The 26,147-nt window shown below is 38.7% G+C and overlaps 1 protein-coding gene and 1 long non-coding RNA gene across 2 annotated transcripts; both read left to right on the forward strand.

Annotated features, from left to right (window-relative positions):
* The first annotated feature begins 485 nt into the window (after positions 1–485).
* LOC124160952 lies at positions 486–5,859 on the forward strand. Its single transcript, XR_006865291.1, has 3 exons — positions 486–671; positions 2,418–2,551; positions 5,747–5,859. It is a non-coding gene; the product is annotated as an uncharacterized LOC124160952 (long non-coding RNA).
* A 4,193-nt stretch (positions 5,860–10,052) lies between these two features.
* Positions 10,053–16,756, forward strand: LOC124160466 (E3 ubiquitin-protein ligase HERC2-like). The gene is given in 9 exon segments (XM_046536318.1): positions 10,053–10,248; positions 13,493–13,717; positions 13,976–14,110; positions 14,249–14,417; positions 14,635–14,798; positions 15,338–15,418; positions 15,421–15,491; positions 15,611–15,700; positions 15,973–16,756. Coding segments are annotated over 9 exon segments (1,404 nt in total). The 3' UTR covers positions 16,246–16,756.
* Positions 16,757–26,147: the final 9,391 nt, after the last annotated feature.

The following is a 26,147-nucleotide window of genomic DNA, read 5'->3' on the forward strand; positions in this document are numbered from 1 at the left end:
CACACTCTCTAACAATTTTCACCCTGCACGATATGTGATCCAGACCAGTGGGGTATCCAGGAATTATGTTCGGGCAGGGGAGCATAAAAAACGGAAGGGTTTATATTGTATAACAGAGTACATAATAATTAGAGGATTTCTAACTAGTTTTAACACGTTTCTTTTTAAAAAACTTAATTTTTTAAATAAATCTTTTGTAAATTCATGAATTTTCAATTTTTTGCTATCATTAATTTAGGAAAGTAATTGTGTATTTATATTTTGGGTGTGGGGAGGCATACCCCCACAAATTACTCCTCGCTATGTGACACATCCATTCAATCTCCTGGCATCGACAAATTTTAATACATATACATTCTTTTCTACTTTGGTCCAGGGTGCTGCTTCTGCCCTAAGACGGAGAAGGAGGAGAAGGAGCAATTGGAGGATGAAACGGAGGGGTCCTTGAGACGCCATCCTGTAAGGTGGAAGAAGACCAGGGGGCCTAGGATGCGCATACCTGACATCCACCTTCACCCTCGCATGCCGCCCATTCGTGAGGAAGGCGTGGACGAATTGGGGCGGTTGTGCGAGGGTGAAGGAGAAGACCCCGACGGTGCCAGATGGCTGAGGGCCATAGGGAGGTTGTACGAGGGAGACCAGCCAGAAATTCCTGGCTGGTTATTCTCTAGGTAATTAGTTGCTTCTATTTCTTTAGAGCCTTACTTAGACCTCTCATTCTGAATATTGGCCTTTGCTCATGATCATTTTATTACACAATAACTTAAGGCAACTTATTCACTCCACTTATCCCCGAAAACACATGGTGTCATGTAATTGAACACTGAAGTAGCAATGGTGATGTGTTAAGTTCCATCTGAAAGATTATCATTTTATCAATTTTCTGTGGAAATAACTGATAGGAAAGAGGTGGCTTCCTTCCTCCGCCAATACTTGTATTATGCTGAATATATTCATTACAAGAGAGAGAATCCACGAAAAATTGAGGAAATTCAACCAATTAATAATTGCATATCCAATGTTCATGTATTATCAGCAAACCCTTTCACACCAAAGGCTTTCAGCAGCCAACTGTTATATTCAAATGGAGGTGCTCTAATTTTGGCTGTAGCTAACGAGAAGTTTACAGTGCAAACGACAATGGCAAAGTCCGACCCAAGAAATGGGAATTTATAATTGATGAAGCAACAGTCGAAAGTTTTCAGGCCTGAGATGAGCTTAGCGAGACCTTGGTGCCACTCCTCGGCATTTTGATCAAATCTTCCTAATCATTTATGATACTCCTCACACAAGGGTGGTTCCAGGATTTCTATCTGGAAAGGGCGCACGTATACCCCGTAATACAAAGCGAACGCAATGATAAAGGGACCACATTAAAAATCTTGCATTTTTTTATTTTTTCAGGGGGGTGGGGCAAATGCCCCCCACCATACCAGGAATAAACACCTGAACCGTCAGCGATTTTTGAGTACTTCCAATTCCTTATGCTTTGAAATGAATTCTTTGTTTTGTTCTGCACGTTTGTAGTTCTTAAGTGGAATTTTAATGTTATATCTAATTTTAATAGACTTCTGGAATGAAAGTCTGAGTAACCTATGTGTTCACTTCTGAGGAAAAATGCAAATTGAGAGAAAGATATTCCCCCGAATTTGTTATTATCAGTTCTGAGAATTATTTTAAAATTCAATGGAATTTTTATTATTTTCATTGAAGTGTGCATTCTTCAAAATCATAAAAAAATCAGTTTAAAATAATATGTATTACCAATGAAATGAGTTAACCGTTAAGTCGTGATAAGAGTGGGTTGGAGTCGAGTCTAGTGGCAGGAGTATTGGCTGGGAACGCCATTGGGTTTGGTCCCAAATCGGAGGAACAAAGGAATTCGTAGGAGAGAACTCTAAAATATTATAATGCTAATAATTCCACTGAAACATTTTCCATTCCCAGGTACTGGCAGGGAAAGTGTTAAAATATTGATGGGTTTCAATGAAATATACTTAAATTTTGCAGTTTTATTTAAGATTTTATGAATAGAATACATATATAGCATATTTATTAAAATATATATATATTGTTTTCCTTTGCATACAATATTTGGGCATTTTTCCATTGCATGCAACATTCAGTTTAAGCAAACATCCTCATAGTGAATTTCTGGCCTTATACTCGATTGAACTATCTAAACTACTAATTGAATTGAGGGATCAAGCCGAAGTACACCGTCTCTTGGCAATAGTGAATCATTACTGCCAGAATAGAATCATGCCAAACAGCTTTCCAGAATGTATAGCACATATGTTATTGTCCTACTGCATACGTGTCCATCAATCCTAGTTGATATGAGTGATGATGTTTCTTTAGCTATTCCTCTGCATTAGAATCACACTCATGTGTGAACATTGACATTTTCATTTCAGAACCAGAACACCCGGTTCCCCTCCCTAAGGCAGTCTCTGGCACCGAGGGCAGGCCCCCACCCACCAGGACCCCTCCGAACATCAAACGCCACAACATCCGGCACCTCCAATGCTACCTCCTCCTCTCCCAGCAGGTTTGTTGAAATCACTCTCTGAAATTCTATTTTCTATTAGCTTCATATAATAATTGAAAATATAAGGGATTTAAAAGTCAAATACACTACCAATATAAAAATAAGCAATATCTATTTCACTTTTCCTTTAGGGTTCAATGTTGTAATAGTGAGTATTACTGGAGTGTTAGATAGTGGTATGGATTTGTGGAATAGAAAGTCAGAGAATGAGGGCTCAAGGGGAGCCTTTCGAGGGTACAATAGACCGGGACCCAGCAATCTCGCTGATACGCCTAATCACCCGAGGAGGAGGAGGAGAGGATGGAAAAAGGAAAGAGGCACCACTGCGATAGGACCACGACGAGGCCTCTAGGGTAGGATAGAGTTAGAAGGGATGGGATGGAAAAAAAATCCTAATGCTATAGAAGCGAAAAGGGCCCAACTAAATAGAAAAACCAGGCAAAGTTATTACTGCGCTAGCATTTTTAAAGGATTATCCTATGAGGAAGAATAACTTAATGATCGAATGGCTAGATTAAGATGGAAAGTGTTAGGTACAGGTTAATGGACTTGTGGAGTGAAAAGTCAACATGGTGTATTACATGGGAAGCTGGGTCGCTGTGAAAGGTATAGATAAGGTAAGCAGCTTGATTCTGATGGTAGAAAACAAGATACAAACCACCGCCCTTGTTGTGGTTAATAGCCAGGTCAAATAAAACTAAAAAATTGTTGTTCCCATAGCTTAGCCATATGGCCTTGTTTTCCTACCCTTTTAGTTTTTCATGAAACAGATAAGGTACATTAGTAGTGAAGAATTTACTCTTATGATGCATGCAGTTATGTTCAGAGACAGCATAGTCATGCATATTTTGGAGAGTATAGCTTTAGATAAGTTTCGAATGGCTTTCTCTAAATAATGGTAAATCTTGGAGAAAAGATTGTATAAAATAATTATTAGATAATTACATGATCTTTAATTTTCGTCAGAGCTATTTTTATAGTTTAACTAATCGTTTTTAACTAAGCAACCCTTTTTATGACCTTTTCAACAGAGAATTAAAACAGTTTAAGGTAGAAATTTGAGAAATCCTGAGTAGGAAAAATCTAGCAGTGACGGGGGGACTGCAATGAATAAGTTTTAAGGGAGGGACGGATATGAAATTCGGGAAGTAGGATCTTGAAAATGGAGCAAAAGCAGGGAGGAGTCAGTAGCATTTTGCAGGAGGGACGAATTATCCATTACTAACACAGGAGGATTTTGGAGGGGGCAGGTGCCCCACTAAAATGCTAAAGTATAGACAAACGTTTTTTATACATTTATGTATCATTACTTTCATTTTGTTATGTGCAATTATGGGCCTCAATAATTAAATTTCACATTAATAGCTTTCGTGTTAAAATAAGGAGAATATTTCTTACAGCGACTGTTGTATCTTGTTTTTTAATCTCAACTATGATAAGATCGTTTTCCTGTCAGATTGTTGAGTAACCCCCCCTCAACACAGAAAAAATCCTGGGTCCGCCCCTGATTACAAATACCTATATTCCAAGCGTCATAAGGAAGTGATTCAGTCCATGGTATCTCATGGACCATATCCATGAAAAATGTAAATATATCAGATAGATGACATAAAAATAAGCCTGAGTTATAAGTTAATCATGAAAAGCTCACCCTGGCTACCTGAAGTTGATGTTGATTCAACCAAAAACCTAGTGCTTATGACATGAAATGTGAGTTTATAGTAACCGACCTGGTAATTCAAAAAAGCGAGGAAAAGGGATGTGGTAGCTCTGTAGTGAACTAGGAGGAGAGAATTTCAGGAACTCATGAAATATATATGTGTATTATCCCAGAGATTGGAGAAAAGTAGACTTTAGAGAAGTGTGGTGTGAAATTGAAATAGGAATCATCTAAGCATTCAAGATGTTAATTGAATATGGTGACAGTTTGGTGATAAAAACCCATGTATAAAAAATTATGTGAATAATATCAAATATAGAGGACTTAATAAAGTGGGAGGACGTTGAGAGTGAGCAGAGAGAAAAGACTTTTAGGGAAAAAAATGAACAATTACATCCAGAAAATAATAGGACACGGTGGATCATGGAAAAAGCAGAGTACGTAATGTAATGGAAATGTTCAGAAGGAAGGAGTGGTATGTGCACTATATGCCAAGGTTTTGTCACTGTTTGCCATCGAAGGAGGGTAACTCAAATCAAATATTATTAAGGATAATGATGGAAGAATGCTAACTGAGTCCCACAACGTTCAAAGTATGTAATTGAAGATAGTTTTCAAAGGATTTGCCCCACCCCAGGAGGAGGCTGAAAATGTTGAACAGAGGTGTTGAGGAGACGGATAATTTTGGACTTGGATGATAAACAATGATGACAAGAGAGCCCTTTACAGTATGAAGACTGGGAAATAAACAGACGTTAACAAGCTTGCATGTCACCCAACGTAAGCTTCTGAAGAATCAGGGTGGCAGCAGAATGTTTTTCAAACTAGTACTCTGGATCTTTGAGGATGGGTCTTGGCCAGAGGATTTTAGGAATACAATTGTTCTTCCAATTGCAAAAAATGGAAGATGGTGTAAAATGCAAGAGATACTATATTTACGTAATACATGTACTACATGTGAGAAAGGGGCATTAAGGGTTCAAAATAGAAAGATGGAGTCAAGGGCAAAGAAGCATTTACGTTACCATATGTTATGTTATGGACAAGCAAAGTCAACTGGATATACAGTTACAGTGATGAGAACACTTGTCATAAGATACCCAGAATAGAATCAGTACTTGTGATTCCCATCTATAGCACCCATTCCATAGATATATTCTTCTGTATTTATCTGTGATCCATTCCTAATGATGAATTTCTAGACAAAATATTTCCTAATAATTTTAACCTAAAGTTTGAGTTAAAATGTTTACACTTAGGTATCTATCAAGTGTTCGCAACTAACACATCTACACATAATATGGAAGACTTTTTGATTACCCACTTCACATTTTTCACCAAAGCATTTTTGGAACAAATTTAATCAATTCCAGATTCCATAAATAATTACTGTTAATGGTCACAGATTTACAGCAATAAATAGCCACATGCAAAAAAATAAAAAAAATTAATGATTTTTAAAGCATTATTGAGAAACTGAGAAAATGGCATTCAGTTAGCTAAAGGATAAAACTCACTGCTCACTTCCTCTTCAGCAGCAGCCCAAATGACCCAGAGGGGCCCATCCTTCCGCCATGCCGCTTTTATCCAGGAAGCTTCTTCCCTCCGTCAGGTAATTATATTCTCTACAGTCCAGGATGACATAATGATCGGCCAAAATAGGCATTGGCCTATGGTGACATTTTGATACCAAATATCCTGTTGCTCACATTTACTTCTTTTCCATGAATTTCCCTGGCAGTTAAAGTTCAGCCATCCTAAGTACATTATAAGCAAGGTTAAACACTGATTAACCGACTAATTCTATTTCCTACTGTAGCAGTATGCAATATATGCATTGTCTTTTTATACTTTTTATCATAATTAGTCTTTATGTATGCCCATGAGATCTAGGTAATGTGATCGTTCTTTTCTAGACAAAAAAAATTGAACTTGACATAGGTGATGTCAATATGTGACAATGAAAAAACAACACCATGTGATATTCAAACCTATGATTACTTCAAGGTTAGCAGGTGAAGAATCTCTTTCCAGCTTAACCTGGAATTTTTACAAAACTTCCTCCTTCTGTTTAAGTGCACATACTTAAGTTGCATTTCATTTTTTTACAATATGTAAATGCACTCAAATATTCGTAATAAGGTGGAAAGGTCACCTCAGATTATGCTAATTTCATGCATTTAAAAAAGAGAAGCAAATTCCTGACCACTGACCACTGCACTGCACACTGGTCTACTGAAGCATTAGTTAGGATAACGAAGAAAGATGCACTTGGTGTGAATTTATGTGCATATTGGGCAAAAGAGAGAGGGGAGAATCAACGGGATGAGGGACGAGAGCGGCCTCAATCCAAAATCCATTTTGTCACAGCTCTTGGGCATTACCAGAAGAGAAGCACGTTTCAATGTTCGTACACTTCTCTGGCTACTTGAGAGGCCTCTTCATAGACCGTAGACTCCTGACCTGCGTTCTCGGATCTAAAAATATTGCGAGCAATAGGAAAATATGTCATTACTACTCTAAAAGTTGGAAACATCAATTTCCTTTACCCTTTCTCTGCTGTTCAATCTTCGAAAACTTTCTCCTCCCTCGCAGCGAAAAAGTTAAAATGCATTTTGTGGGGCCATGGAGCAGGTACTTCCAGGGTGGGTGTGGTACACCCCCCAAAGGGTCACAAATCCAGGACCATTTCCTTGACAACCTCACCCTTGCTGGTCCCTCTCTTTTACTCTGCTAACCGGAGGCCTCCCTCCCCAAAAGTGACCGCTCTGACTGCATTTTTTAATGTTTACATTTTACATCACAAGAAATAAGAACCTCTTATCCTTAACCTTTTCCCTACTATACACGTATATATACGTGCGGACGTTTCCTGACCCAGGAGACAACAGCCGTATATTTACGTGTGAGATTTTCCTAGCCAGGATAATGAAAGTTGGATATATTCGTTTTCTAGCTCTCCCCCTTTTAGGACAATTGCAGGTTTACGTCGTCTTTGTCTCGGGACCCAACCCTGCGGGGTTTAGGATTTACCCTCGGAATCCGGGAGCAGATACCCGGACCCCTCGTTTTTTATCACCCCTCTTATGGGTAAGGTCATGCAATTGTTTATCCAGTCAGGTTTCGAAGTAAATATTTGTTCATTTCTCAAGAAAAATAAACTAAGAATTGAATTCTTTTCTTTTGAACTCCGTTTACTATTTTTAAATGAAATTCTACAATAAATATTAACTTATATCTCGAGTAATATGTAAACATCAACATGGAAATTGTTGCTGCATTAAATGCGTTAATATTGGCCTTAGAGCTTCGTTTAAAGTTTGACAATGCTCAGAAGAAAAATGAGGAATTCAATTCAAAGTCTGCAATTTACGTGTAAGCAATAATTATCTATTTGCTAAATACATATAAGCAATACATAAGTTGACCGCGAACCAATGCCGCAGGTATGGTCGTAAACCCGGAAAGGAGGGAGCACAACTACTCTTGTAGTCCATGATAATGTGGAGTCCCAGCGTGGAGGGGTCGAAAAAGGTTCAGCGAGACCCTTTTTAACGAATGCCCTCCAAAAATGCTCCTTACCACAAGGAAGAAAGCATCTAGGGACTCAGTACAGCAGTCATGCTAAGACGAAAACTCCGCCGTCTTGAAAGGGTTAAACCAGTGTCGATTAGCAAAAACCAAATCTTCCCTTCCTAGTCTAGGCACTAGGTTAGTTAACCACCTACCCATTAGAGCCAGAATGACCAGTTCGTCTACATTTAAGAGGGTGACTCACAATTGCCTTGTCTCTCATCACATATGAAATTTATTTTTATGTTAATGTAAGGTCATTGTGAAAAACATTTTTCATGTATAAGTACTTATTGATAAAGAGGACTTATTCTCACGTGCAACATTCCCATCTCATTTAAATGAAGGAATTTATTTTTCACTTACTTTACCTCATGCAGTATCATGATAATTTTTAAAAAGATTTTGCACTGTGTTACTAAAATAATATATGAACTAGTTTCTTTTACCTTATCCTTTACATTTGCAATCGTCTCAATTTACTGTGGCAGATCATTTTGTTTTTTTAAGATATTCTGCCATATGAAATGAAACAACAAGATTTAATGATGGAACGGTCTTCTTTTTAGGGTAAAAAATTACGAGAGTGGCGTGTGGATCAGCTCACACGTTAGCGTGGAGCACAAGGAAACCTGTTTCTGATGCTGGCCGGCTACCGGATCGTGTACCCCTAGAATACGATCTTTTGAGGGACATCCCAATTCCTATCCTTCGCAATCGCCTTCTCCTGTTGCACAATTTCTCTGATCTCTTCTGTCCGAGTGTTGCCATGTTTCCTTTGGGAAGTGGTGTGAATCTAGGGGCCTCAATGGATCCTGCAAGTGGACGTGGGAGGAAAAGTGGAGGTGAGGGCAGTGGAGCAAAGACCTCAGAAGATGATCACAAATCTGGAGATACAGAATGGGAAGGACCCCTTCGTGGGAACTTGGATAAACTGCGTGGCATTTTTGTTTCTACTGCAAAGGAAACAACTTTTAGAAAGGTAAAGTCTAGGTGTTTTTACTTTGGCATGCTGAAGAATGCCAGGGCTTTTTTGGTGAATATGTATGTTTGCACTTAATAATAATAATAATATTTATTAACTTCATTGGGATAATACATACATGAGTTTCGTCAAGACAATACAGCATAAAATACTAACATGTAATAAAATACAATACAAACGAGCTATACAAACACACAGCTATCAGTGGGATTGAGGTCATAGGTTAATACACAACACCAGTTAAAAATTAAGAAAAAAACTAAAAAATTTATAAATAGCCTGTAGGCAAAATCCCGATTATCCAGGCCAATGATGGAGGTAGTGGGCACTAATAGTCAGGAAACATGGGTAACATAGGCGGATCCAGGGGAGGGGCACGGGGGCACGTGCCCCCCCCAGACCCTCAAAAATATGCAAGGTTTATAATTCGGTCCCATTATTATTGCGTTCGTTTTGTATTGCGAGATATCCTTGTGCCCCCCCCTGAACAAAATCTTGGATATGGCCTTGCTTGTGCCCCTCCCAGAAAGAAATCCTGGATCCGCCCCTGATGGGTAATCCAAATTTTCCCTTTCATTTTTTGTAATGTTTATAATTAATGCAAATCAAACAATTTTTTATCATTTATGTGCAAAGTCTGTTATTTTAGATTGCTTCCCGGAGTCATTGAGAGTTTTCTTCACCCGACCACAATCTTTTTAGTGGCAATTACCATATTTATCTGAATATAGTCTCCTCTAAAGTAAAGGTGGGACTATATTCAAACCTTTTTTTCCCCCAAAACTTAATCCTCAAAATTAGTGGGGGGACTATATTCAGAGAAATATGGTATGTAATTGAACTCATATTCCCTGACCTCCTTTACCCCAGCAATTAACTGTTGACTCAGGTGAGTGCTTGGCTACGGCTCATTAGGCCGGTGCTTATTTATTTTAAATGATCCGATTTAAGAATTTGTGGTCTAAAATGTTTGAATGGTGAGAAAACAATTGCCTGCCTGAGGTGCCTAAAAGCATCTTTATCTTGAGTATCTCTGATGATTTGGATTTTTTGATTGTATTGCGATAAATTTTTGTGCTTCCAACCAAAAGTTTGCTTGTTCATAACCTCATAGCTGTATTACCTCGTAAGGAAGCAGATATATTTCCACAAGTGCTGTGATATAATCAAATATGTTACACAATATTCCTCACCGTTATGTCTGGTGTAAATAAATTTTTGTGATTAATATTATGTGAATGTAATTAAACTTTGATATTTCATTCCAGTTGGTGCAAGCAACAATGGTGAGAGACAGGCAGCATGGCCCTGTGATTGAACTGAATAGAATCCAAGTTCAAAAGTCAAGATCAAGTGGAGGATTGGCTGACCCTCATGGTGTCCGCTCAGTTTTTGGTCAAATGGTATCAAAGATGGAGCTCTTGTTCCGCAGAGATGCTCTTCTACTCCCTCATCGTGTGTGGAAAGTAAAATTTGTCGGTATGTATATTCCCAAAAATGAGAATTGATTCTCAACCTTCTTTGATTTTTAGTCACATCACAAGTAATATTTTTTTATACAGTTAGCCAGTTGGTTCAGTTTAATGAAATATTAATGACAAGTCATCAGGCTTTCCATATAATATGCTGTGGAACAGTGCTAGAATTTTAAAATCCCTAGTACGGGAGACTGGGGCACAGTGGAACACAGGGCACAGTGGGACAATTGATTTATTTAAACAATTTACTCGGTCAAAGAGCAAATGTACTAAAATTAAGGAAGTCATGTCACGGGAAATAATGCACAAAAATCTTATTTCATTATGTTATGTCGCTTTGCATAAATGTTATAAAATGTGTTTTTTGCTATAATTTTCGTAACTTTCATGTTGTGAATATTTATGAAATTTTCCTAATTGTAACAAGCTTCATAAAAAATGACTTGTCGAATACATAATTTAGAGACAGTATAATATTTTTTAAAACATAATTTTCGAAAGTAACATGTTTAAAATTTTTGCTGACAAATATAAGACTTTAGGACATGCGGGGCACAGTGGGACACCTCAAATTGGGGCACAGTGGGACAACTTGAATTGGGTCATAGTTGGACGCCGACTAACAGCCCAAGTGCTTCGAACTATCAATCTCCGTAACCTAAAAGCACTCTAATTTCATGTCATGGTGACTTTATAGTGTTTTGGTTCCATATTGGTGCTTTAGGATTTGAAGCAGTACATTTCAATACAAAAAAGTGAGGACAAATGTATAGAATGGCAACAGCAATGCACATAAGAAAATTAGAGCCAAAGTGATTAATTTGTGTGAACCCCGATCGTATGCGACAATTTTTCTAAAAATCTTGAATCCCACCACTGTTATATAGATAATGCTCTTAATACGGAACAGTTCAGTCTTGGCCATAACCGAGCTTTATGTAGTGAGGAGAGAGTCTCATAAATATTACTTGCTGCGACATTTCTCCTTTCTATAGGCCTGCTCAGGGAACATTCAGTGATTTGCGTGAAAGGAAGAATAACAGGCAATTAAAATTTATTTTTAAAGAGAATTTTGAGGAAAGAATGTTTTTTACGTATTATGATCAATTTAATTGAAATTATTTATAAATTGAATTTTTGAGATTCATGAGTTTGCTCAGAACAATTGCGATCAGAAAGAAATCGCTGATGATGATTTGTTTCATGGTTTTATGAAGCGGAATCCTTCGATTAGCCATCGGAAACTTCACTGGTCCTCTACATGAAGGTTGTGAGTGCATTTTTTTCCGATCTGTCAGGTCTTTATGTGAAACAAGTATTTTCTGCGAGAAATGTATACAATCATGATTAAAGTGGTTCCACTACCGTTCTACTCCACGGAAAACTGATAGCCCCCAAAGGTGAAAAACAAGTAGGTGAAGTTACCTCCTTTGAAAGAGGCTCCTCTATGACATTGTGCTATATTATAAATGCTCAGGTTAATACAATTCCTCCATTTTTTGTGTTATCTGGAGTGAAATTCCTCCCAAAAATACTGTTTAACTTATGAGATCAGTAGGTACCGCAAACCCATCTGGATGGATGACTATCAATTTAATTTTACTGGTTTTAAAGCATTTCATCGATCATGCAAAGTGTTCTCAAGATAATAATCCATTGCTAATTTTACACAACCATGAATCACATATTTCTGTTGATGCTATTGAGTTAGTAAAAATCAATGGAGTGGTAATGTTTACTTTGCCACCTCTCTGGAGTCACAAACTGCAGCCATTAGATAACTGTCTCTCCGGCGCTTTGATAAAATATAAAAATGACTGCGTATGGCCTATAAAAAAACTCAGTAGAGAGAATTTCTAATTGCAACATGGCAGAGTTAGTGGATACAGCATATAAAAAAGAATTTACATCTAATAATATTATTTCTACGTTTAGTTCAACCGGTGTATGCCCTGTCAAACCCAAGTATTTTTAATGACAAACACCTTGCAAAAGCAAATGTCGAACATCAGTGTTGTCAAAGATCAGTCAGAATTTCATTTAGAACCCGAGGAGACTCTTGAAAGCCCAGGACTTCCCAGGCTGAAACTTCGTTTTAGAGGGCAAAGTTGTCACCCCTGAGGAAATACGTCCAACGTCTACCAGGTTGATATCTTAAAAACACTAGACAGAAGAAAAGACAGGAGATCCCTATGGATAGACTAGTTAAAAAGACACTGGAAAATTAATATCTTCAACGGTAAGGGAGAAAAAACAGCCTGCTAATTATTAAAAAATGAGCGATAATAATTTATAGAAAATTAAAGATTTTCAAATGAGAGGACTACAAAAGGGGATTGGAAATAGAAGAAATAACTACAATTTTAGAATAAAGTCACTAAATTCACCATAAAGAACAGTTGACAGTACTTAAACCATTAAAATAATTAAATTTTGATGAAAAACATTGCAAGCAGTGATTTAAAATTTTTACTAATATGACCAAATATTTTTTATCCGCTCATGTGTCTTGAATAATAATTTTCTTGATTAATATGTTCACTTGCATATATATATTTCACATATTAATGTAAATAAATTCATTTGTACCCTCAATTAATTTCAAATTTGTATTTTATTAACTAATGCAAGCTTGTCCCACTCTGCCCCGTGAACTATCCCACTGTGCCCCAGGCTGGGGCAGAGTGGGACACTTTTCATCAAAAAAGAAACTTAAGTATTTCAACTATTCAAAAATTGGCAAATTGTATTGCTTGCGGATTTTATTATACGATTTAGAATATATTCTCCAAGCAATGGTACCAACATTTTCCATTTTCCATTAATTCTGTGGGAAATAAAAATGAAATACTAAAACTGTCCCACTGTGCCCCAGTCTCCCCTACTAGAATTTATGGGTAAGCAATCATTGGAAGAGTGATAGATGATGATTCCACTGTATTTAGGTCTTGTACGAAATTCCATAGAGTTATCGTGGGGAAACATACTAACGTCATTGGTTTATGAAAGTGTAGGGGCCACTGTATCATCAATGGAATAGAAATAGTTGCATAAAATGGACAAAACTTAAGTGTTTTTTGTTTCCAAGTTTTGGGAACAGAATGTATTATACGATTTGAAAATGATGATTATTTTCTTGGCTGCATTGAATTTACATCACCATTCTGTTAAAACATATATCATTATTTTGACAATTCATGTGAAGATCCACATTTTAAGTGACATTTTGCATGTCGTTCCCTCAGGTGAAAGTGTTGATGACTGTGGAGGAGAGTACAGTGAGAGTATAGCAGAAATGTGTGAGGAATTACAAGAAGGAGCCGTTGCACTTCTGGTACCTACTCCCAATGCACGTGGTGACCATGACTATGCTCCACCCCCAACCTCTGTGAATGCAGCTGGGACTAATGGCAATGCATCATCCGTTGGAAGAGATGCTTGTTTCCTTCTCAATGCACAAGCCCCTTCCATATGAGAATGTTCAGGTTTGTAGGTATGCTATTAAGTGTATGGTTTCTAAGTTTGGTATCTCTGGTGTCTTCTTTTCCCATTGAGAAAAACTGATCTCATTTTTATTGTTCATTACTTTCCCACTAATTTGGGTAAAATGTTTTTTGAACAATTTTATGATAATTTTTAGTTAAGATATAAAAAAATTTTCTGATACTATACATTATTTTCTTGACTTTTATCATTGCTCGTATGGCTATTTGTTATTATCCTTTTAGGAGTCTTAATGGGTGTGGCTATAAGGACTGGAAGCCCATTAAGTCTAAACTTAGCAGAACCTGTGTGGAAGCAATTAGCAGGACCCTCCTTGACGCCTGCAGACTTATCAGAAGTTGATCGTGATTATGTTCCAGGTAAGGTTAAGCATCATTCATGGTTAATTTGGTTCTGAAGATGGTTGAAATTAGTGAAATGGTACAATGAAAATGTACTTGCAAGTCAAGGTAGATGTAGATATTGTAAATTATGAAATATTTTTACATTTTATTTAGGTTTGACGTGTATTCGTGATATGGATGGCGATGAAGCAGCATTTAGAAGTCTGGCAATGCCATTCTCAAGTCCATCATCCTCTGGCCACGAGATTCCTTTGTCTACCCGCCATCGCAGAATCACCCCTAGTAATCGACATGAATATGTCAAGCTTGCTTTGCATTGTAGGTCAGTTGTTATTCTGTAAAGTTTGTTCCCTGTTGTATGGCATAAATATTTTCTATTTTTATGATGACGGAATATATGAGCTCTAATTTATCAGAAATATAGATAAGAAGTAGCCACCCATAGTCATAATCTCCCTCATTTTTCTTACCAGTCTCATATGATATCTAATTTCCTTTGTTGTCTTTCTTTCGATCTTTCCTGACTCAACATTATTCAGACTCCATGAATTTGATGAGCAAGTTGCAGCTGTTAGGGAAGGCATGGCACGAGTTGTACCAGTGCCTCTGTTATCCTTATTTAGTGGCTATGAATTGGAGACTATGGTCTGCGGCTCTCCAGACATACCTTTGAGTCTTCTAAAATCTGTTGCCACCTATAAAGGTAAAAGAAACTTCTAAATATAAGATTATTTTTAATTTTAGCTGGGTTATTACTTTCTTGAATAAAAGTGGTAAAAGTTGATCAGAAACATTTGGAAAATAATCAGGCTTTTACAAACATTAATTTTCCAAATTCTGGGAGAAGTTTGTTGCAATGAATGCCAATATGGAGGAAGTTAGGTGGCTCATTTTGGCTTCCTGTCTCAGGAGTTGATGTGCCTTGTGAATTGCCTCTCTCATCATTTAAAACAGTGTAAAAAGTTAAAACGAAATCATGTAGTATTGATTTTCAAAGTAGTTTCCTAAGTGCTGTGAGAATTCAATGCTTCTTTGAGGAAGTATAAAATCTGATCACCATAACTCTTCTATTAAATGGTTATGTTTTGTTGTGCTTCATTTTTGCGCTCGTATTTCATGGATATAAGGATAGTTATAAAAATTTCAGTAAATGATGAAAACTTCGGGCCTGAGTCATTAGATAAAATTTCACTGTAGGAGATGCTTAATGGGATTGTAGCTAAAGTTTTGATACTTTTATAGGTGTTGAGGGTAATGCACTTCTTGTCCAGTGGTTCTGGGATGTGATGGAGGAGTTCACTAATCAAGAGCGATCACAATTCCTTTATTTGTTTGGGGAAGGACTCGCCTACCAAGGACTATTGCTGACTTCAGAGGAAGAGACTTCGTATTGCAGGTTTGTACACCTATCTTTGTTAGTATCTGAGAAGTAAAGTGTGTCCCAATATATTCACCATTGCTGAGTAGACATTAATTTGTATGATGATCATATGGTTAATATTTTATTCTACACAGGTTTTTGATAAATACAACCCACCAGATCACTTCTTGCCTGAAAGTTACACATGTTTCTTTCTTCTTAAGATGCCAAGGTATTCTTGTAAGGTAAGCTTTCAATGTGCCCATAAATTTTTCAAAGCTGATTCCTTTGTTAAAATTTATTTTTTGTTTAGGATTTAATTTTTTTGCAACTTTGTTATCAATTTTTTAATGGACTCTAATTGGATACTTAATATTGTGCTCTAGCCTTTACTCTTTTGTGGTTAATTGACTACAGTGGCATACATATGTGCCCTATTTTCTTATTATCTAAATGACAGCATGTACATGATTATCAATCTGTATTGAGTTCATTCTTTAGTGTTGATTTTTTGCAGACTGTTCTCCGTGAAAAACTAAAGTATGCAATCCACTTCTGCAAGTCCATTGACACGGATGAGTATGCTCGGGCAGCAATGACATCAAGTACGGTATCCACCACAGTTCCTCTTGGAGTTGGTGGTGGCAGTGGACTTCCTCCAGGCAATGGTGCTGGAGTTGATGGTTGTGGCAGCATTGGGATACGCAAGGTGGTCATGGATTGGATGACACCACCACCACTTCGAGTGATAGTGAGGAAGGTGGTGCTGTTGGAGGTGGCCAGCACATAGGCCGTCGGGAGGGGGAGTTGCGGGTGGCTGTAGTGACAACAATCCGCTTGGAATAGTTGACATTGAGAGGGATAATGATGACCTCGATAGCAACGAAAGTGAGGGCATTCGAATGTGTTATTTGTAATCTGCTTGAGATAAACTGGAGAAAATTTCTGTGATGAAGTTGGCACATTGCTAGGGAAATGAAAGCCACTGAAAAGGAAATAATGGTTCCTTGAGGTAGGTGGTGCACTATTGGCCGTTTGAGTTGATTTTTTTCTTCCTCTTCTAGTCAGCTGTTCATTTGAACTATTCACATAGCAATAGCCTAAGGCAATGAAAGATTCGGTGGAATAGTACTTTAGTTTATTTATTTCAAAAAGGCTTTTATTTATTTGAATGATGTGAATTGCTTTTGTATAGTACTACTGTTTTATCATGAGTACTATGTATTTGCCTTTTGTATTTTAATTTTAATGAAGAGTTTATCAAACTGTTTTGCCTAAATAAACCATGCTTAAATGCAGAATATGTATGTGTTTTACAAAAGTAAGATCCCTAGCAATATCCTCACACTATGCTGTGAACTCCTGATCCCTCTTGCCTAATTTCTACGATCGGGACAAAATTTGTGGAACTTTGTTAGGATATTGCATAACTGTTTACTTTACGAGCCACTCTCTGAGTAACTCTGTCAATTGTTATCATATAGTGGCTTGGCACAAACATTGAAATATGTTATTTGCAAACCTGAGTAGTCTTCCAGCATTGTGGTCCTTTAGTAGACTTTTGTCTAGCAAGGAGACATCACAGGCTTGACAATAGGGATTTTAATAGCAAATATTTTCTGAAATAGTTAAGGGAATACTGAAAAAGGCACACAGTCCCTGGTCTGTGATAAAAATGCTCTCATAAGTATCACCATCACTGGTTTAAATTTTTATAATTAGTTTGATGCAGATGTCACTGCATTTCCCTTATGACCTAACCTTTTCACACTTGCATTGGTATTCTCATTCACATACTTCCTCCCCTCTTCCTTTTTTTTCTATTTTAACAGAGGTCTTCCAGTGGCATCTACCATTCCCTTGTCCTTCAAAAACGGTCTTTATAAGGCTATCATATATTGTTGCATATGAAATTTCTGTTTTCCTTAAAACTCTTGAAGTTCTTAGGCACAAAAATCAACTTCAGACAAGTTTTGTCAGAGTAATCTAATCAGAGTTTAGGTATTTTTTCTTTTTCCTTAGGTGCTAGTTAACATGAAACTACTGAATCTGCTAATCCTAAATTTAATAATGAGCTCAATGTAGCCAAAACATTGAAGAATTGAAGAATTTGAGCTACAAGAGCACCCCTCATCAAACACCTCGGTTTCTCCAAATAGAATATTCCTTTTCTTCCTCTGACGCAGTCTTCCTCTCCCGCATCCCTTTCACCACAGTAGTAGACATCATGTAAGGATTAGATAAGACCTTCAATAGCGATTACATATATTATTATATAGCCCGATAAAAATGTTCATACCTTTAATATCAGCCCATAGCTGATCAGAGCTCCCTAAGCCAGCCATACCTCAATTAGTCTGAGAGACTGTTTCATTGATCTACACAAATTGAACGTCCGTAGTTATTTCTTCAAAAATTATTTGACTTATTCTATCATCTGGAGATATAAAAATATGTAATTCAGGTCGCTATGATGGTAAAGTAATATCTTTTTCCCCCTCTATAGTCCCTATGGATCACACCATTATTTCCCACCTCCACACCATATTTAACACTGGATCCAGATTGATTCTTTCATAGAAACACTTTGGTATCTCTAGAGAGAATACGCTTCTCACCAGAACTCCCATTATGTATTAGGAATGATCTATAATACATACAATCTATAATATATACATCTATATTATATACAACCCGATGTGTGACAGATAGCTCACTGCCTCACTGATTCACGTATACAAATTCCCGACCACTTTCGGACGTGCTGGGAAGACGAAATTTTTACAGGTCGTGGAGAAAAAATATTCATCGGGGGGAAAAGTCCGAAAACTCGAAAAAGTCCATCGGTTTTCGAGATATATCGATCCGAATTAACATTGGAGCCTTACGGGACTAAAACATATTCCATTTTTTGCCTACTTAAAAATGTCACGGGAACATGAAATGTCACTGACGGAAATTAGATTTTTTGGCCGATTTTTTGATGTGAAACATTTTGCCATATTTCGTTTATAAGTATTTTTTATAATTTTTTTAAATTTCCAATGCTTTTCTTATGGGCCTATCTTTGGATTTTTTTAAAACCAACTTATAATCGTTGTAGGAATAAGTCCTTAACTTATGAGATACTAGATTTTTTGGTTGATTTTTTGGTGTGGTTGCCTTTGCAATTTTTTGTTTAAAAGTATTTTTTTTAACAATTTAAAATTTCCAATGCTTTTCTTATGGGGATTTTTGGGGATCACTTTGGGAATTTTTTTGACCAATTTGCAATAATCGTAGGACCAATTCAATTTAATGCAAGATACTAGATTTTTTTCTTAATTTTTTGGCTATCCTTTGATATCCACATGTTAATCAAACTTCGAGTAATTAACGATTATGTATTTTCATTGAATTTGCGACTCCTACAACGTTTGGTAACTTACAACACATCCGCCGTGAAGTTTGCATTCCCTCAACACACGATTTTAAATTTTTTGGAATTTTTTTTTACCACTTCCCGACGTGGTACGGACACCAAATTCAGGTGATTGACGTCTTTCTCGTGCCCCTACGCGCCGCTACCAGGAGAACGCAGAATATTTAATTTTAACGGGTGACACCGTCGAAAAAGCATGCTTACACTACAGCTACAGAGCCGAAATTTATATCCAAGGTAAACGATGCCGCGTTATACAGAACAAGCACATCAAGTCCCCCGAAAACCCCCTGTGACCCCCCAAAAAAATAAAAATTACTTAATAAGTCGTATATTTCGTGTACCATTCATCCCAGTTGTATCGTTTTTATTTATTCGGACTGGGAATTGTGTCGGCTATATTTACGCGTCATGTTAAATTATCCAGCCCCATTTACACACCCGCAATAAAACTTCAAATTTTTAAATGTACATTTCTTAACAAAATAGTAGATGTAAAAAAGGGCTTCCAGGACAAGGACACCTAAAAGCGATTAGTTTAAACCACTTCCCCATAAAGTACGGCTACGAAATTCACACGAGTAATGCCTTATTACAGCGCCTATGCACCGCTATGTGGAGAACACAGAATTGGTAATATAAATGTGAGCACTACGGGAAAATTAATTGTTCCCCTAAAGCTAGATCGCTGGAATTTCTACTGTAGGTAAACAAAGACCTTTCATGCAAGAAAACTCCTCGAAATTTCAAGTGGCTTCCTATAACACCGGGGTAAAAAAAATTTTTTTTCTGTAAATAGCATGTTCTTCGGTGTTTTCGCATATTTTAGCAGTAATTCCCTTCTCCTATGACTCATCGCTAAGGAATTTATTTCGATGATTGTGACCGTTGCCAGTACACTCAAAAAAAACCTGTTAACCCCCGGACCGCCTTCAAAACATCGTCATAAGCTAAAATGCCACAATCACGGCTAGCATGCGTCAAGATTCTGCCTCATTATCCCCCGGTAGCATTTGTAAACGATGGGGGATAGCTGGTAGTACGCATTGCTCTGTGAGGAGTGAAAACCCTGGCGGCGAAGCTGCCCCCGCCCCAGGAACGACGGAGCCATTCCGAGGAGTGAGAGGCGCGGAAAACCTCCGAGAACCCTCGGGCGGCAAATCCGCTCCAACACGTGGTGCAGCCGAATGGGTGTCTTACGAGGGGGGAGGGCGCCGATAACCCTTGGGCGGCAAAGCCGCCCACAGGCGAGGAACGGCGAAGCCGTTCCGAGGAGTCGACGTCACGGGGGGACACATGTAAACCTTGGGCGGCGAAGCCGCCCCATCACCAGGAAGCTTACGGGGGGGAGGGCGCCGATAACCCTTGGGCGGCAAAGCCGCCCACAGACGAGGAACGGCGGAGCCGTTCCGAGGAGTCGACGGCTCGGGGGGACACAGTAAACCTTGGGCGGCGAAGCCGCCCAGAGGCAAGGAACGGCGAAGCCGTTCCGAGGAGTCGTCGTCCCGGGGGGACATATGTTAATTTGGGCGGCGAAGCCGCCCCATCACCAGAGAGATTACGGGGGGAGGGCGCCGATAACCCTTGGGCGGCGAAGCCGCCCACAGACGAGGAACGGCGAAGCCGTTCCGAGGAGTCGACGGCTCGGGGGGACACAGTAAACCTTGGGCGGCGAAGCCGCCCAGAGGCAAGGAACGGCGAAGCCGTTCCGAGGAGTCGTCGTCCCGGGGGGACATATGTTAATTTGGGCGGCGAAGCCGCCCCATCACCAGAGAGCTTACGGGGGGAGGGCGCCGATAACCCTTGGGCGGCGAAGCCGCCCACAGACGAGGAACGGCGAAGCCGTTCCGAGGAGTCGACGGCTCGCGGGGACCCAGGTAAACCTTGGGCGGCGAAGCCGCCCCAACACGAGGAAGGGCGATGCCGTTCCGAGGAGTCGACCCCTCGGGGGGACTCGGGTGACCCTTGGGCGGCGAAGCCGCCCTCCCACGATGAACGGCGAAGCCGTTCCGAGGAACTAGCGGGTCTCCGTCAGAGGGCTACCTCGATATCTGGGCGGCGAAGCCGACACCGGACGAGGAACGGCGAAGCCGTTCCGAGGAGTCGCGGGCGGGACGGCGAAGCCGTCCGGTGGGGGCAGCCGGCGAAGCCGGATGCGGGGGGGTTTTAGGGGGCGTAGCCCCCTAGCGCGCGCGCGCAGCGCGGCGAGTCTATATTATATACAACCCGATGTGTGACAGATACCTCATTGACCACTGACCACTGATTCACGTATACAAATTCCCGACCACTTTCGGACGTGCTGGGAAGACGAAATTTTTACCGTGGGTGGGGAATAAATATTGATCGGGGGGAAAAATCCGAAAACTCGAAAAAGTCGATTGATTTTCGAGATATATCGTTCCGAATTAACATTGGAGCCTTATGAGACTAAAACTTTTTCCTATTAGTGCCTACTGGTAAATGTCACAGGCACATGAAATTTATCTGATGGAAACTAGATTTTCTGGCTGATTTTTTTATTTTAAATTTTTTGCCGTATTTTAAAACCAAAAATAAAAAATTAACCAAATTTGGTGATAAGTATTTTTTATAATTTTTTAAAATTTCCAATGCTTTTCTAACGGGCCTATCTTTGGATTTTTTTTTAAACCAACTTGCAATAGATGTAGGAAAAAGTCCTTAACGTATAAGGTACAATATTTTTTGGTTGATTTTTTGTTGTGGTTTTCTTTGCAATATTTTGATTTTAAGAATTTTTTTAACTTTTTAAAATTTCCAATGCTTTTCTTATGGGCCTAACTATGGAATTTTTTTGACCAACTTGCAATTATCGTAGGACAAATTCCTTTAAATGCATGATACTAGATTGTTTTATCATTTTTGGCTATCTATAAATATCCATACGTCGAACAAATTTCGAGTAATTAACGATTACCGATTTTCTAGTAAAATTGCGACTCCTACAACGTTTGGTAACTTACAACACATCTGCCGTGAAGTTTGCATTCCCCCAAAACACAATTTTAGATATTTCGGATTTTTTTTTGCCACTTCCCGACGAGGTAGGGACACCAAATTGACGTGAGTGACGTCTTTCCCGTGCCCCTACGTGCCGCTACCAGGAGAACGCAGAATATTTAAGGGCGATTCCACGCGTCACGGACTGACCGTCACAATGCGTTTTTGAACTTTTAAGAACACACGTAACGCGAACGGACTGACATACAAAACTTTTTCAACTTCCAAATTGCTGCACAATGGTGTGAAGTTTAACTTTGGTTGATACACTACTTTGTCTTGAAAAATACAGGACTTACGTGACTTAAAATTCACTGTCACGGACTGAAAAAAATGAAACCAACTTTCAGCTCAGAGTAAAACTTCTAAGGTTTGCTCTGAAACAAAGAGTGATCAGAGTTTCAGTAAAATACATCTCAGAAAACCAAATGCAAATTTCATAATACTGCAAAGTCCATTACAATAACTGATTTTACAGAGGAGTAATTCCTCTTGAAAAGCATCGTCACGGACTGACCAGAAATGTCACGGACTGACTTTTGTGATTCCCTTCTGGTATAAATTTATTCACTGCCAAAATATTTTACAAAATAACTTCTTTAATTCAAAATAAACAAAAAAAAATTTATGCAAAAACCCTTAAAATCATTCAAAATAATGAACGAATCTCAAAATAAAAAAAATTATTAATACAGTGGCCATAAAAATCAATTAGCGAAACATGTTTTTTGCGCGTAGATGACCCATTAAATTTAGCATGTGGCTAAAAACTGTGGTGAGCACATAAAAAAAATTACTCTTATCAGAAACACACGTGACTCATGCTAGTGTCAGGACTTAATAACGAAAGTCTAGACTTTATAGCACAAATTTTGATCCATATCAGAGCCTTCAACCACTTTTTTCATTTAACCAGTCAGAATGACATTTACGTGGAATTGCTCTTAATTTTAACGGGTGACACCGTCGAAAAACCATGCTTACACTACAGCTAAAGAGCCAGAATTTTTATTGAAGGTAAACGATGCCGCGTTATAGGGGACAAGCACATAAAGTCCCTCGATAACCCCCAGGGACCCCCCCCAAAAAATTAAAATTACATAATAAGTTGCATATTTCGTGTACCATTCATCCGAGTTATAAAGTTTTTATTGACTCAGAATGGGAATTGTGTCGGCTATATTTACCCGTTATTACCAATTATCCAGGCTCATTTACACACCCGCAATAAAACTTCTAATTTCTTTATGTAGATTCCTTAACAAAATAGTAGAGGTGTTTTGGGGGGTCCGAGGACATGGACACTTAAACACGATTTTTTAAAATCATTTCCCGATAAGGTACGGCTACGAAATTCACGTGAGTGTTGCCTTATTACTGCGCCTATGCACCGCTATGTGGAGAACACAGAATGTGTAATCAATATGTGAGAAATAGGAGAAAATTCATGGTTCCACTGATGCAAGAGAGCTGGAATTTTTATTGTAGGTAGGCGAACAAATGTTATGTAGGAACTCCCCTCTAAATTTCACGTGGCTTTGTAGAAGACAAGCGAAAAAATTATTTTTTGCTGTAAATCGCATATTTTTTTGTTGTTTTCGCATATTTTCGCAGTAATTCCGTTCTCCTAAGACTCATCGCTAATGAATTTATTTGGATGATTGTGACCGTAGTCAGTACAATCATCAAAACCCCTGGAAACCCCCCGGACCGCCTTCAAAACACCGGTATAAGCTACAATGCCACAATCACGGCAGGCATGCGTCTACATTCTGCCGCATTTTTCCCCTCGCAGCCTCTGTAAACGATGGGGTAGCGCTGGTAGTACGCATTGCTTGGTGAGGAGTGAAAACCCTATCTAAAAATAAGTACTACATGGATTTTATTGAAACGTAGGTATTACAGCGGGGAAATGTCGGGAGTAAAGACAAAAAGGGAAGGATGTAAAGGCCGTTTTACACGGTACACGGAATTGCGCAATCTGACGTACGTGCGAAGGCGCAATCAAAATTGCGTCGTGTAAAGCGGTGAATTGCTAGAACACATGCGAGAATGCGTGGATGCGAGATGGTAAAATAGCTCCTGTTCTAATTTCGTTCATGCATTCGCGCAATTCCACGCCATTTTAGAAATTAATGCAGGTCTAACCTGCGCAATTCCGTGCCCCGTGTAAAACGGCCTTAAGACAAGGGCATACCCAGGGTCATAACTAGGGGGGGGGCAAGCCATAGTCTAGATGGGGGTGCAAGCCAAGTTGTGACATTTTAGCATGGAAAAGGGGAATGAAACAAATATTTTAAGAAAATTATAACAGCGCATTAATAGTTTATGATATCATTTCCTAGAAAAAATATCTTTATTTTAGTTACATATCTTATACCTACTAACGCATATCATTTTTCGTGGGTTTAAAGAAAATCTGTTGAATACTTTCGTATCAATTCAGTACAGACATTTGCGATTTTTGCTTCTGGAGGGTGGCCAGCTGCCGCCCCCCTGCCCTATGTTGTAAGGTTCTATTTTTTCTTGGGGGAAATTCAGGAGGAACGTCTGTTCTTACTCATCGTCCTTACTAGAGCCAATCTTTTTTTGAATAAGTTCTCCTGTTACAGGCATGCTGGTACACCAATTGTCACTGATAATATTTCTTCCTCTGCATTCAATGTGCTCTGCTAAGCGTTTGACAATTTCATGAGGTGAATTGGATTCTTTGAAAGGGCATCTGGCTACGTGCCCATATAAATTTCAATTTCTTGGTAAAATTTCCTAGGATCCACCACAGCAATGACTTCAATAGCACATTTCTTTGGTTTTTGGATAGATACTGCGCTAAAGGACATCGGCCTCGAAATGGTATAAGTTGCTCAAGGATCGTGATGTACTCTGATGCTGTATTTACAAATTCAAATTTGTTGGATATTTTATTAATAAACTCAGTAACTGCGGCTTACTAGTCACTTTTCTTAATTTCTAGTCTAGTGTTGAGGTCATAAAAACTAATGAACCGTAGAAAAAAAAGCCGATATTTCAGTGTACGGGAAAAAAATTGATAGACTTCGTTGCTCCTAATCTCCCTAATTGTCGTTGCCGGCCTCGGTGGCGCCGGGGTAAAGTCCCCGGCTGCTAACCTGGAGGTCGCGGGTTCGAATCCCGCCTTGGTGGTTTGACCACCATCCAGGGCATGTATGTATGTGATTATCAAATAAGTTAATTGTATCGCTTGTGAAATAAACACGACATTATTATTATTATTATTGAGCCAGTTATTCATCTTCACGCAACTGCCTAGTATCACGAACTCTTGCATAATTTCCAGAAACAGAATTAAAGTAAAGATTTGTGATTTTCACAATTATATCTAATAATTCTGCGCAAAAAGAGGCGAAATGCTGATGATTCATCACATACTTTTTGCACATGGGTGTATTCCAGGAAGATGAGTCATCGGCGATTTCATCAAGCCAAATGCGAGCGAATGAGTTTTAATCGTCTTCACGATGGATCGGAAGCGAGAATAAATTGTAAAACTTTCGGTCGCATCGGGTCAAAACGTCGATTGCAGCAAAACTAGGGAACACTTTGAATATTAATCGTTACTTAGAGTTAGAATTACAAGGAATTATAGACCAGAAAAACTCTAGTTCGATCGGCATCATTTTATTAAAAAAGCATCGAAGAAAAAGTCAATATGATCCGATGCGATCTATTCAGGGTTATTGGCCTTATTAAAGCTGTATGTGATGTCTGACGCAGCATGCAATTTATGATGTTCTTACCACATAAATCTATAAACATTAAAGATGATTGAAATCAACTTTCGTTCATTCATTATTTGTCATATTTCTCATTAGTGTTCTCCCTGTAGCGCTATGATTACCGACTAAACATGTTTCGGAAAGTAACTGTATTGAATACACGTTTTCAAATGGACGTGGGTGATTACTATTTCATTCATACTGAGGAATAACGCAAAAATGCAAAGCTGTACGTTAAAAAAAAAAGTTTCACGAAGTACGCGCATTTCTGTTAGCGTAATTGACTTTTGCGATGCTTTGAATAGCACTTAACAACTTTGTGATGTGAACGTTGACCAGCTTTCCTCTTCGAGGAGAGTCGAATAAGGAGAGAACAATTGTCTTTCTTCATCGAAGCCGGCCGTACTTTCCAGCCTCGTCGAGAGCGTGCGTGTTTGGATTCTTCCACGAAACGTCAACCGAGTGGCTGAGATGGGACTAATGCCACCAGAGAGC

Source organism: Ischnura elegans, chromosome 6 (genome assembly GCF_921293095.1).
Source record: "Ischnura elegans chromosome 6, ioIscEleg1.1, whole genome shotgun sequence".
NCBI lineage: Eukaryota > Metazoa > Arthropoda > Insecta > Odonata > Coenagrionidae > Ischnura > Ischnura elegans.